Source organism: Hemicordylus capensis, chromosome 12 (genome assembly GCF_027244095.1).
Source record: "Hemicordylus capensis ecotype Gifberg chromosome 12, rHemCap1.1.pri, whole genome shotgun sequence".
NCBI lineage: Eukaryota > Metazoa > Chordata > Lepidosauria > Squamata > Cordylidae > Hemicordylus > Hemicordylus capensis.
Genome location: NC_069668.1, coordinates 1441436 through 1455025, shown reverse-complemented (window position 1 = coordinate 1455025; position 13590 = coordinate 1441436). Strand labels below are relative to the sequence as shown.

General features: G+C 50.1%; 1 protein-coding gene and 1 non-coding gene across 2 annotated transcripts; both read right to left on the bottom strand.

The window, feature by feature from the left end:
* On the bottom strand, positions 1 to 11668 carry CRCP (CGRP receptor component). The gene is made up of 6 exons (XM_053275594.1): positions 11425 to 11668; positions 7435 to 7471; positions 7027 to 7125; positions 5230 to 5324; positions 1220 to 1277; positions 1 to 231 (listed from the first exon to the last, which is right to left on the bottom strand). Exons 1-6 carry the CDS (start codon positions 11430 to 11432, stop codon positions 88 to 90), a joined length of 441 nt encoding a protein of 146 aa, XP_053131569.1. The 5' UTR covers positions 11433 to 11668; the 3' UTR covers positions 1 to 87.
* On the bottom strand, positions 11606 to 11676 carry TRNAG-GCC (transfer RNA glycine (anticodon GCC)). Its single transcript has one exon. It is a non-coding gene; the product is annotated as a tRNA-Gly (tRNA).
* Positions 11677 to 13590: the final 1914 nt, after the last annotated feature.

The following is a 13590-nucleotide window of genomic DNA, read 5'->3' as shown; positions in this document are numbered from 1 at the left end:
TAACAACTCTTGTGGTGGTGAGTTCCACATATTTATTGTGTGCAGCTTTGGGCAAAGCTGCCCATTTTGGTCCAGGCGATGACGGTCCTACGCCTGGTCCCCTTCTTCCTCCACGACCATGGCTGACTGCTGTGCCTCTTTCTCAGGGTCTCCCGGCAGGATGCTGGTGACCGTCTGGAGCAGGGATTCTATCTGCTCTTCCGTGAGTCTCTCCTCGCTTTCCTCGACTATCTGCAAATAAAAAACCGACATGGTGTAGTGGTTAGAGCGTTGGACTAGGACCGGGAAGACCCCTATTCAGCCATGAAACTCACTGGGTGGTTCTAAGCCAGCCTCTCCTGTCTCCGCCTAACCTACCTCATAGGGTTGTTGTGAGGATAAATATAACCATGTTTCCCTCTCTGCCACTGAGCTATGCCTCCACCTTAGCTCAAGTGAGGGCAGCAAATGAAAAAACAAACAGTTTTCCACTCGGCTAGAAGTACTTTCCTCCTTTAAACCCTCAGGCCTCTGCTGCAGCTAATGAATGGGTGTAATTCGTTATCTCCAAGAGAAAACAAACTTCTCAGCCAAGCAGAGATAAAGATCTCCTGTTCCCATAACCTCCTTTCTACCTGGCCACCCGTGTCGGATTTCTCCTTGCCGAAAAGGTCATGCTGACTGCTCCTCACATATGCATGTGTATTTTCTCTTAACTGAGTGCACTGCTCTGATTAGATCTCCCATAAGTCCTTGTTGGAAGCTTTGAGAAAAGACAAAACACAATACTGAAATAAAGGACGACGGGTGGGGGGTGGAATCCGAAGCCCCATTCATTTTGCAAAGCTAAATTATATTTCCTTCTTCCGTGCCAAATTAGGGGTGCGCGTGAAATCTGAATGAACCGATTCGAACCAGATTTGTATCGGTCTGAATTCGGTCAATGGTTTCGAATTGGGATCGATTCGAATTGGAATCGATTCGTTCAGATTTCAAGCACACCCCTCTTCCAAATCCATCTCCTGGGCTGGGGAGAGAACTGGGAAAGGTGCGGAAGAGGGCAACCCAGATGACCAGGAGGACAGAGCACCTTCCTTGTGAGGCAAGGCTACAACATCTGGGGCTCTTTAGTTTAGAAAAAAGGCGAGGAAGGGGAGAAGAGACCCAACAGACGGATCTAACGGCTTCTCGAGGATCAAGGCAATTTGACGGAAGGACTTGGAAGAGCATCGTCACTCACCAGCTGGATTTCAACGGCAGTCACAGGCCTGTGGTTGAGGAGTTGCAGCTTCTCTGCCCTGTGGGGAAGGAAAGGACAAGGCACCCTGTAATTTGGGGATTCTGGTCACAGGGGCGGTCTGCCTGCCAACACTTCCTCGCCGATTCGGAGGCCGCAGACCTAGCCCCCACGGTGCCCCAAAAGTTCTCGAGGCCATCGTCCCAGCCCGGCTGCAAACCGAGAGGAGCAGCACACAGTCCGTTGGGCGCTGGGAAGGAGCCGGGCGCTCCATTTGTAGCCTCGTGGGACATCTGGCAGCGAAAAGATCCCAAGCCGCCCGGTTCCCAGGGCTCGCTTTCGGCTCACACCTCCCCCAGAAGGATCCTTTCTGCAGCCAAGATGCACGGAGCGAAAACTGCAAGCCACAGCTCGCTGACTCTAGAGCAGGCCTGCTCAACTTAGGCCCCCCCCCCAGCTGTTTTTGAACTACAACTCCCATAATCCCCAGCCACAGTGGCCAATAGCCAGGGATTATGGGGATTGTAGGCCAACATCTGCAGGAGGGCCAAAGTTGAGCAGCCCTGCTCTAGAGTAATCCCGGGCAGGGCAGTGCAAAACATGCATATTGGTCACATCCTGATGTGATGGGTACCATCCACTGCCAACAAGTCCCTTCAGAGAGGTCTGGGGTAGCTTCCTTCCTATCCATCCCTGCTAGGATTTCACCCCAAGGGCTGATCGCCTCATTTCTATTCTTATTCTTGTCTTTCAACTCAGGGAGCAATGAGATCCCAGGGTGGCGTTAGGAAGCATCTAGAACATCTGGGGTGCTCAACTGCGGGTCCCCAGGGGCGGCTGGACTACGACGCCCATCACCCCCTGCCGCCCTGGCAGGGGGCGATGGGAGTCGTAGTCCAGCCGCACCTAGGGAGCCAAGGTCGAGAAACCGCTGTATTATGTATTCCTCGTGCAAGCAAAAAGCTGGGTTAGGAGCTCCCTCTGCTGTCCACAAAGCATCCTCACCGAATACCCAACCATGTTGGCATTCAATAGCTGCCTGAGGGCGCAAAAATGGATTCCAGCACCATACGCATGCTGGGGGAAGAGGTTTTCTTCTAGGGCATCTAACGGCCTTCCGATCCTTTCTGATCTTGGCCCCTGCCTTGCAAATTCTAAACACCTTTTAAATTAACACATTAACTAACACATTTTAATTGCATCCCACGCCCTCTTGCCAGTATCATTACAATCAGTGAAAAAGACACTGCCCTCTTAGGAGAGCTGGTCTTGTGGTGGCAAGCTGGAATTGTCCCCTTTGCTAAGCAGGGTCTGCCCTGGTTTGCATTTGAATGGGAGACGACATGTGTGAACACTGTAAGAAATGGCTCTGGAAAGAGCACCTGCCTGCTTGCATGCAGAAGGTTCCAAGTTCCCTCCCTGGCAGCATCTCTGAGAGAGATTCTTGCCTGCAGCCTTGGAGAAGCCGCTGCCAGTCTGGGTAGACAAGACTGAGCTGGATGGACCAAGGGTCTGACTCAGTAGAAGGCAGCTTCCTCTGTTCCTAAGAGAGTCGGGTTATTCCCCCTCCATTTCTTCTTTCTAGACTTCCTTAGGCAAAGGGGGACATTTGAAAGTGGGGACTTCCTTACATTTCGCAATGACATATGATGCAATTAAGCAGGGGAGAGCAACGGTCCCTATTCAGCCCAGGACAGCGTCTTTCTGTCGCCGGTGGGTTCCTTTTTGAGATTGTAAGCTCTTTGGGGACAGGGAGCTATCTTATTTTCTTCATAAACCACTCCGAGAACTTTGTTGTTGTTGAAAAGCGGCATATCAATATTCTCAGTAATAATAATGACAGCAACGATAGGGCAAGGCTTCCCAATGTGTGGCGCTCCCGAGGTTGCTGAACTACAAATCCCAACATCCCCAGGCCCAATAAATTGTGGGATGATGGGAGTTGCAGTTCAGCAACCTCGGGAGCACCACACGTTGGGAACCCCTGTAATCAGAGGCGTCCTTAGCCAATCCAGGGCCTCCAATGTCCGGAATTAGGCACGTTCCCACTGTAATGTCAAGGACTGTGGCCCATATCCAAAATTCCAAGTTGATCTTATATGTGTCCACCAGCAAGAGAACCTCTCCAATTAAAATCTTAACTCCTTACTGACCTTCAAGAGAGCCCTTAAAACCCATCTGTTTGGCCTGGCCTTTCAGGCTTTTGAAATAGTTTGAATGGTTTTAATGCTAACCTGGTTTTCATTGTTCTGATAGTTTAATCGTTTAAGATGTTTTTTTTAAATTGGTGTTCATATTTATATTTCTGTTTTAATTGTTATTGGTTGTAATGGTTTCTGTTTTTAATTGTAAACAGCCCTGAGCCATTTCAGAAGGGCGGCATAAAAATCGAATAGATAAATAAATAAATGGCCGCATTTTTGACAAAACCCTGACATATCCTAGTGTTTATCCTAGGGCTAAATAGCTGTGCCTTCATTTTATAGCGTAACTGCCTTCATTTTATAGCATAACTTCCAAAAATGCAAACCTAAGACACTGAAGATATAATAAACATTTCCCCCAAATGAAACAGACGGAGGAGCATTCTGAATCCCTTTCTGAAGTTTGCACCTGAACCAGAGAATTTTTAAAAAGACCACGGAACCTAAATGGAAACAGAATCCGATTCCCACACCCGCATGGTACCTTGTTTCCATCTTCTCTTTTTAAATCTTAAACATCGTTCCTAACTTGTGCACTTTCATATCCTGTCCTTAGAGTTCCTCTTGGATTAGCTGCTGCCGGCCGGAACGGCCCCATCAAAATCAAACGGACAAGTGACGGAAAAGCCGAGCTGCTCATCCGTGATTGCTTTTGACAAAGTCCTTTGCCGCTGTGAAAACAAGAGGCCCCCTACCCCAGGCCGCAGGGTCTGAAAAAAGCTAAAATTGCGAAAGGCGTCATCTTTGCTTTGGCGCCTTGCAGGAGGAGGGCCCGTCTGCTCAGCATTCCCAGGACAACCTCCACAAAGGCGCAGAGGCAAAGACTGAACTCGGCCCTGTTCTGGACCCCCCTGTGCCTAGAATCAAGATAGACTGCCACTCGAGAGGGAGGCTCCATGCCCACTCTTGTGTCTTGGCACTGTAGCGACTGAGAGACTGGACTAGAAACATCCCCGTCACCAACTCAGGAGACTTTCGAAAGCCTCAGACCGGGAGGCCAGAAGAAACCGAAAGCCAGCAGACAGGACCAGGTGGTCTAATTCTGCATACGGCAAGCGTCATATCCGGGTGCCGGTTTTGCGTGCAGAAGACCCCAGGTTCAAATTCTGCTGTCTCCAGTTAGAGGATCCCAGGCAGCCAATTTGGAAAGTTTCCTGGCTGTCGGTCAGTGTCAGGTGAAATTCACCAATTCATTAGGTTACGGCGGTGTCCCAGGCCATGGAAATCACATACATCTACAGACTGATCGGCCCTCCCACCTGGCTTTCCTCAACGAGTAAGACCCATCCAGCTCAAGACCGCCAACACTGACTGGCAGCAGCTCCCCCGAGTTTCAGGCAGGGGTCTTTCTCAGCCCTACCTGGAGATGCTGCCAGGGAATCTATGTAAACTGCTTGGAGCACTTTGGTTGGAAAAACAGTGAAATATTTGTAGAGGTAGTGATAGCAGTTCATCCATTTGTCAAGAAAAAAAGGATTTGTTGATGAATTATCAATTTTGCACACCGCCTAGAGATGATGCACATTTCAGGCGGCATAAAAATATGGCAAAGAAAGAAAGAAACAAATAAAAACATACTCTGCTGTACTTTCTATTACCTAATGTGGCTTTATTTCTGTTCACACCGAGACTGAGCCATCAATGAGATGACGTCGAATTCCCCGTTTGAATCAAGTATCTTTCCACGATCCCCTCTTTAGTCAGCCGTATTTGCTAACATCTATTCCAGAGGCCCTGCTGCCAGTTGCCAGGAGAATCCGAATCCCCATCCGAGAGCACAAACGCATCGGGACCCATCTTAATACCTACTTGGTCAACTTGTGGGTTTTCATGGCTGCGAGGAAATCTCCGACAACCTGGGGGTTTTGGAATTTGCACGGAGTCTTGGATATGTACTTCAGCGTCTAGAAGAACAGCGGGGAAAGAAGAGTGCAGGTTATATTCTATTTGCGTAGGCTTTTCCAAGCTAAATTGAAAAAGTGGGGGCTAAAACCCCTCAGAGAATAACACCATTTCAGCCATAACCAGCCAGCTGAAATTACCAGGAAGCAGATTTAGGTTAGACACGAGGAAGGATTTCCTCACAGTAAGACAACGGAACAGTCCGCCTCATGCAATGGGGTGCCCTTCTCCTCTGGAGGTTGTCTAACAGAGGCCTGCCTGCCCTGGTTGGCATTTGAATGGGAGACCACATGTGTCAGCACTGTAAGATATTCCCCTCAAAATGGGGCCGCTCTGGGAAGAGCAAGAGCCCCTGCCTACTTTTATGCAGAAGGTCCAAGTTCCCTTCCTGGCAGCATCTCCAAGATCGGGCTGAGAGAGACTCCTGCCTGCAACCTTGGAGAAGCCGCTGCCAGTCTGGGTAGACAATACTGAGCTAGATAGACCAAGGGTCTGACTCAGTATATGGCAGCTTCCTAGGAGCTGAAAGGGACAAAAGAAAAGCCCTGCCTCATGTGACATAGTAGCTAACTAGGTGCATATTAGAGAACCCTGTAACCAGGGAGAAGAGGGAAACCACCCCATCCCATAGGCGTTCCTCAGCACCTGGTGTTCAAGGCTATGTATGCTCTGTGGGTGCCAGGAGTCAAAATCGACTTGACGGCACACTTTACCTTACCTTCCACTCGGAGTTTAACTACATGCTGTGTCAAGGACTGCTTCCTTGTGTCTGTCCCCTGCTGAACGGGCAAAGAGGCCCCTTAATAAAGTGGCGGTTCTCTTCATTGAGCAGGGGGAGAGCAACTGGCCCTCTCCGTCCCCGGCACAGCACCCCTCCAGTGGCTGTTGCTGGTTGCTTTCTTTTAAGATTGTGAGCCCTTTGGGGACAGGGAGCTATGCTATTTATTTATTATATCGCTGTAAACTGCTTTGGGGGATTTTGTTGAAAAGCACCGTATAAATATTTGTCGTATGCGTCTGTCCTGAATCTCCAAGCATTCTGCTTCATCACACAACCCCAGAGAAGAGCTGGTCTGGTGGTAGCAAGCATGACTTGTCCCCATAGCTAAGCAGGGTCTGCCCTGGTTGCATCTGAAAGGGAGACTAGAAGTGTGAGCACTGCAAGATATTTCCCCTTAGGGGATGGAGCCGCTCTGGGAAGAGCAGAAGGTTCCAAGTTCCCTCCCTGGCAGCATCTCCAAGAAAAGGCTGAGATTCCTGCCTGCTGCAACCTTGGAGAAGCCGCTGCCAGTCTGTGAAGACAATACTGAGCTAGATAGACCAATGGACTGACTCAATATATGGCAGCTTCCTATGTTCTATGAGAGAGGGAGAAAAACTCCTCTCTACCTACTTGATCCACACCGTGCATAATTTCTTAGACCTCCGTCACGTCCCCGCTCAGCCGCTTCCTTTTGAAACTAAAAAGGCCCCCCCCAATTGCCGTCTTTCCTCACTCCCACCCCCTGATCATTTTGGTTGCACCATATATATGATAAGGGTATCAAATTATGAATGGTGTGGAAAGATTGGAGGAATATTGTTCTCTCTCTCTGGCGGGGGCCACCTGGGCAGGAATTGGCAGAGGAATCTTGCACCGTTGGATCTCCTCGATGGAGAAGGCAAGAAAGCAAAGGGTCTGCCCTCCGTGTCAGTTCCACTCACTTCATACATGATCGTGTTCAGATTCTGCTGGCCGGCGTTCTGCTTGCTTTTCCCCGTCTCTCGCCGCCGCTGCTTCAGATCCGTCAGCAGCTGGTAGACCTGGAAGAAAGGGGTTCCCCTGTGAGGAGGCCTCAACTACCAGCCAAGCTTGGAAACGACATTTTCAAAAAGCGCCAATCCCCCGACCCCATCATCCGTGCTGACACGCTGAACCGGACCGGGAGATCCGTTGTCGAATTCTCCCGCTGGAAACCATAACCGGGACGATCCCTTAAGCTGTCGTTTCGTGGGGTGTTTTCCCACCAGGAGATTCGGATTTCTTGCCACGGCCAGGATCTATCACATAATTTTTATCACATCGTTTGTCCCATGATTGTAAGACTACAATCGCGGGACAAATATATTTACCTCGTAATTGCTGAGAAGGGCTGCATTTCCATCTTTCCTAGAGGGGAAAAAAAAACCAAACACACTTAGGATGCTTTAAAATAATTTGGGGAAAGGAAAGAGATGTGTTTACTTCCCCTCGCAATCACTTAGGCCTCCTCAGAAAGAGTTCTAACATTTTCTTAGAAAGGTTTCCCACCTCCCCTGTACTTCCAGCCTCCCACAAGAAACATTTTATAAAACTAGCAAAAGGGGTGATGGGCACTGTAGTCCTTTGGCCATTGTCGCAGGGGACTATGGGAGTTGTAGTCCCACAGCATCTGGGGACCCAAGGTTGGGGACCTCTATACTACAGGGAACATTTCCCACCTACACTTTCTCCTTGCTTTATGCACCTTCTCGACCCATCTCACCAAAGCAATATCCTCCAGTATTCCAGCGATAGAAAAAAGGGACCCGCTTTGTGATATATCTAGTAGTATATCAAGGACAATAAATGAGTTGCTCCAGCATTATTTGGGCAGTGACTTAACTAGCACGAATGGAAGGTGTTCTGCGAGCAGAAGGTGAAGGGGTGATGTCAGTTATCCTTAAAACTAGGAAGCTTCTCCAAGCGGTCTTGTGGGAGCAAGTAGGAATGGTCCCCTTGTCTAAGCAAGGTCTGCCCTGGTTTGCATTTGAATGGGAGATTACATGTGTGAGCACTGTAAGCTATTCCCCTTAGGGGATGGGGCTGCTCGGAGAAGAGCATCTGCCTGCTTGTTTGCAGAAGGCTCCAAGTTCCCTCCCTGGAAGCATTTCCAAGACAGGGCCGAGAGAGACTCCTGCCTGCAACCTTGGAGAAGCCGCTGCCAGTCTGGGTAGACAACGCTGAGCTAGACAGACCAAGGGTCTGACTCAGTAGAGGGCAGCTCCCTATGTTCCTAGAGAGGTATGCAAACATATCGCCCTAACAGGGACAAATCATGCCTGCGGGACGCGTATCAAAGTTGTGAACCCTGTTTTGCGACTCCAAATAAGGCATTCAAAAGCCAAACCAGCGGGGACTCCCTCGGGAATTGACTAAAGGAAACCCATTGACTAATGACTAATTATTAATAACTTACTAGGTCACTGTTTATTCGTAAAACTACGCTGTTGCTATATCCTTGTGTGGGCCTTAACCCCGTGTCCCTCTCTCCATGCTTCTGTATTGGTCAGAGACCGTCATAAAGTTTCTCTCTCTATCTCGGGAACGGCTCACTATTTAAGCACAGCCCCAATTAAGCGGCAGATAGAATAATTTGATTTCTTTAAAGAATAAACATCACGCTAGCGGTCTTTAAAATAATAATAATAATAATAATAATAATAAGCAACGCCACTCAGCGACAAACGCTATACATCCTTGGGACAATAGTTTCTGCTGAACCAACAGACAGTTATACAAAAAGGTGGGTGGAGGGGAGACCACTCTATCCCCCCGCGGTCTGCCGTCGCAACCTATCTAAAAGTACAATGTATTATGTCAAGCACAGATGCCCCACTGAATAGATCCGCTGCCGTCATCACTTTCACACAAGTTCCAACGCCTCTTCCACAAACTTCCACAGGTTAAAGCATTGTTTTAAAACTAAATTGCGGGGGCGGGAAAGGGGGGGGGGAAGAGGGGAGCCCCTTCCGAAAACCCGCTGAGGTTTTGCTGACCACAGAGAAATCCGAGCACGTTATGAAAACAGCCCCGCTTTTGTTCGTAGGTAACATGGAATCCGTTGGGGTCTCTGCAATCCGTCGGCGTCTAGAGAAATCCCTGCAGATCCAGGGCGCTTGTGACCAAAGTGCCATTTAAAAAAAAAAAAGCAAAAAGCAAAATGTCCATATAAGAGAAAGAACATGGCACGGGAAACAGCGAGAATGTACGAATGGCGCCAGGATTGTAGAAATGTAATTTATACCTTACTTTGCCATCTCGGTGAGTGATAATATCGTTAGATGGTTAGGGAAGACTAGTGATAATATTCAATGGTAATAGGGATCGTATTCAGTCTTAGATAACCTTATTTAGGCATAAATTACATTTAACACGTGTATAATCTGTGGGCAGGTACAGATCTGCACATATGGGCTATTCGCTATTATGCTCCATGCACAGAAAGTAAAAACATTTCCTACCAATATCCTGAGTTTGAGAGGACCTGGGCCCAGGGTCATGCGGTGGCCAAATTTGCAGATGACACCAAACTCTTCCGGGTAGTGAAATCCAAAACGGATTGTGAGGAGCTCCAAAAGGATCACTCCAAACTGGGCGAGTGGGCAACAAAATGGCAAATGCGGTTCAATGTTAGTGTAAAGTGATGGATACTGGGGCAAAAAACCCCAACTTCAAGTATACGCTGACGGGATCTGAGCTGTCGGGGACTGACCAGGAGAGGGATCTTGGGGTCGTGGTGGGCAGCTCATTAGAAGTGTCGACTCAATGTGTGGCAGCTGTAAAAAAAGGCCAATTCCATGCTAGGGATCATTAGGAAGGGGATTGAAAATAAAACGGCTAATATTCTAATGCCCTTATACAAAACTATGGTGCGGCCACACTTGGAGTACTGCGTACAGTTCTGGTCACCACATCTTAAAAAGGACATTGTTGAACTGGAGAAGATACAGAAGAGGGCAACCAAGATGATCAGGGGCCTAGAGCACCTTTCATATGAGGCAAGACTACAATACCTGGGGATATTTAGTTTAGAAAAAAGACGACTGCGGGGAGACATGATAGAGATCTATAAAATCATGCATAGTGTGGAGAAAGTGGAAAGAGAGAAATTCTTCTCCCTCTCCCATCACACTAGGACCAGGGGTCATCCCATGAACCTTGATGGCCAGGAAATTTAGGACCAACAAACAGAGGTACTTTTTCACACAACGCATCATCGACTTGTGGAATTCTCTGCCACAAGATGTGGTGACAGCCAACAACCTGGACGGCTTTAAGAGGGATGTGGATAACTTCATGGAGGAGAGGTCTATCAACGGCTGCTAGTCGGAGGGCTACAGGCCACCTCCAGCCTCAGAGGCAGGGGAGTAACAGCAAGAGAGAGGACATGCCCCCTTCAACTCCTGCCTGTGGGCTTCTCAGGGGCATCTGGTGGGCCACTGTGCGAAACAGGATGCTGGACTAGATGGGCCTCCTTGGGCCCGATCCAGCAGGGCTGTTCTTATGCCTCTACATATATACAACATAATGTCTGAATGGCTCTAGATTAGAACAACAGAAGTTAGAGCTGGAAGGGACCTTGGAAATGTTCTCCTTCCAGCCACCGTGCAGGGCACGAATTCCTATGACTTCACACCGCCTAGAGATTTCTACAGGAGGCGGTACAGAAATGCAATCAAACAAACAAACAAACAGACAGAATGCAAACTGGCATCGTTTCTGCACAGAAGGCAAACCAGGAAATTGACAACCTGCAAACCTAGGAGCTGCAGCAGGCAACCCCGTGCAAGCCTCGCTCCGTTCAAGCTGCTTTTTAAAAGATAAAATGCCGATGGGGAAAGCCGATCGAGATCGATTAAAAAAAAACCCAGACTGAAGACATGCTCCGGGCGCAAATCCTTGCCAAGTCGTCCGACTCAAAACGTGACTAGCTGGCCCAGTTCATTCCAATGGGACTACTCTTAGGGACGGTGGCAGCTGCCTCCCCACGGGGCGGGGGGGGGGGGAGGAAAGAAATTAGCAATGTCGATTCCAGCACCCCCCACAACATGCCTTCAACCCCCGCCCCGTAACCGCAAGGGGGTCATCAAAAGGAATCTCCTCCCTATGCACAGCCCCCAGACCCATTTCCAGCGACCCACGCTGCGGCGGGGGGGGGCGGAAATACCCATGCAAATCCCAGCCCCGCTCCCCGCGCGCCCCAGACGCTCCCCCCACGCTGCACCCCCCCTTGCAAGTGTGGGGGGGTCCCTCGCAGCCCCCAGCCGGGGGGAGGTCTCCCTCTAGGCCCGGCCAGGCCCGCGCAGGCGCCCTCTGCTTACACCTCCATGATGCCTCTCCTCCTCCTGCTTGCTGCTGTTGCTGGGGTGGAGCTCCGCGGCGCGCTGAGGTTACCCCGCCGCAGCTGCTCCGGACTCTGGGAGCTAATGGAGGCAGCCCTCGGCTTGGCTCATAACTGCATGATTAATATTGCAAAAAATAAAATTTTTAAAAAGGGACTGTTGCATTGGCCGGGAATCGAACCCGGGCCTCCCGCGTGGCAGGCGAGAATTCTACCACTGAACCACCAATGCAGCTGCAAGTAAAAAAAGGGCTGGGCTGTCCCTGGCTTAGAAACAGAGGAGGTGGCTTTCTCCTGAGTCAGACGCCCTGTGGCGACTTTGAGGTTGCAGGCAAGAGGTTCAGCCCCATCTTAGGAGCAGCACAGGAAGCGGCCATATGCTGAGTCAGGCCCTCGGTCGGGCGAGCTCAGGATTCTCTGCCCAGACTGGCAGCAGCTTCTCCCAGGTTGCAAGAGGCAGGCAGGCTTCTTTCTCAGCCCAGGCTTCTTTCTCAGCCCAGAGATGCTGCCAGGGAGGGAACTTGGGACCTTCTGCTCTTCCCAGTCACAGGGTGGCCCCATCCCCTAAGCGGGGGGATATCTTGCAATGCTCATGCATGTAGTCTCCCATACAAATGCAAACCAGGGCAGACCCTGCTTAGCAAAGGGGACAAGTCATGCTTGCTACCACAAGACCAGCCTCTCCCTTTCAGTTGTTTTTTGTTTTTTGGCAAATAATATTCATTTGCTGCCAGTTTCATTTCGGACGCTGCCATATACTGAGTCAGGCCCTGGGTCCGTGGAGCTCAGGATCGTCTGCCCACACCAATTCTGGCCGCCGGTCATACCTCAGGGGCTGAGTGCTCACAGTGATTTTTAGCATAGAAAAGAGGTGACCGGCCAGATCGTTGCCCTTATAGTGTTCTGGGTTATCCCCACCTGCCAAGCAATATGGGTCAAATTGCCGTCGTTTTTGCAGAGAGCAAAGGGTTAGCATGAATGGTCCCCTTTGCTAAGCAGGTTCCTCCCTGATTTGCATTTGAATGGGAGACCACATGTGTGAGCACTGGAGGAGAAGAGATTCCCCTTAAGGGATGGAACCGCTCTGGGAAGAGCATCTAGGTTCCCAGTTCCCTCCCTGGCAGCCTCTCCAAGCTCGGGCTGAGAGAGACTCCTGCCTGCAACCTCGGAGAAGCCGCTGCCAGTCTGGGTAGACAATCCTGAGCTAGATGGACCAAGGGTCTGACTCTGTATATGGCAGCTGCTGATGTTCTCCATAGAGTCATCTTTGGAGGACGCTTCGTCCTGCTGATCTTCATTTCCATTCCTCTGGCGGCCTCGGTGACATTTTATAGTGGTCTGTGTTGTGTGTGTGTTTTTTTTAAATACTCTTAAAAGTTTTCTAAATCACCATTGTCAATGTAGCCGCTGCAGATCAGGGCAATCCCAGCCCGAGATTCAGGACCACACACTGCAAGCCAAACGTCTTGCAATGCCATGGCTCTTTTCCCAATTCTCAGGGGGGGAATCAACCAGGAGCATTCGAGCCCCCAGATGGTCCCCCACCCCAAGCTGGCTCAAGGCCGTATGGACACAGTTCCTCATCTGCACATTTGGGGCTCGCCCAGATCCGACTTTCTTGCCGGGACCTGGCCCAGCCACGTTGCTAGACAACCCCCCGCCGGACAAAGGCCCCAGTGTCCTCTCCCCCCCCGCTCCCCCAGGAAAAGTGTGCTCAGCATATCAAGACCACAGCGCCGCAGGATTGTGCCGACGACGGAGGAGGCCACAGTTCGGGGGCTCCGGGGTCCCTCGGTGTGCCGGTATTCGCGGCCGAGAGCGGAGAGGGCCCCACCGGCCCTATTGTGCCCAGTTCTGCCCTGTGTGTGTCTTCTTTGTCATGAAAGATGTTTACTGCGCTTCGCGTTCTGCTGATCACGCCAAAGGGCCTTTTTGAACAACACAAAAAAACCAACATCCTCTATTCACTAGAGAGGACTGCTTTGGGAAAGTGCAAACATGTCAACCCCCCTCCATGTATCCAAGTTCAGCTGACCGTGCAGTTAGCTAGCAGTTTCAGGCCATAGGCAGAATCTTTCTTTCTTTCTTTCTTCTCTTCGTTTTCTTTTCTCCCTGTCTTCATCTTCCTTCCTTCCTCTTTTCTCCC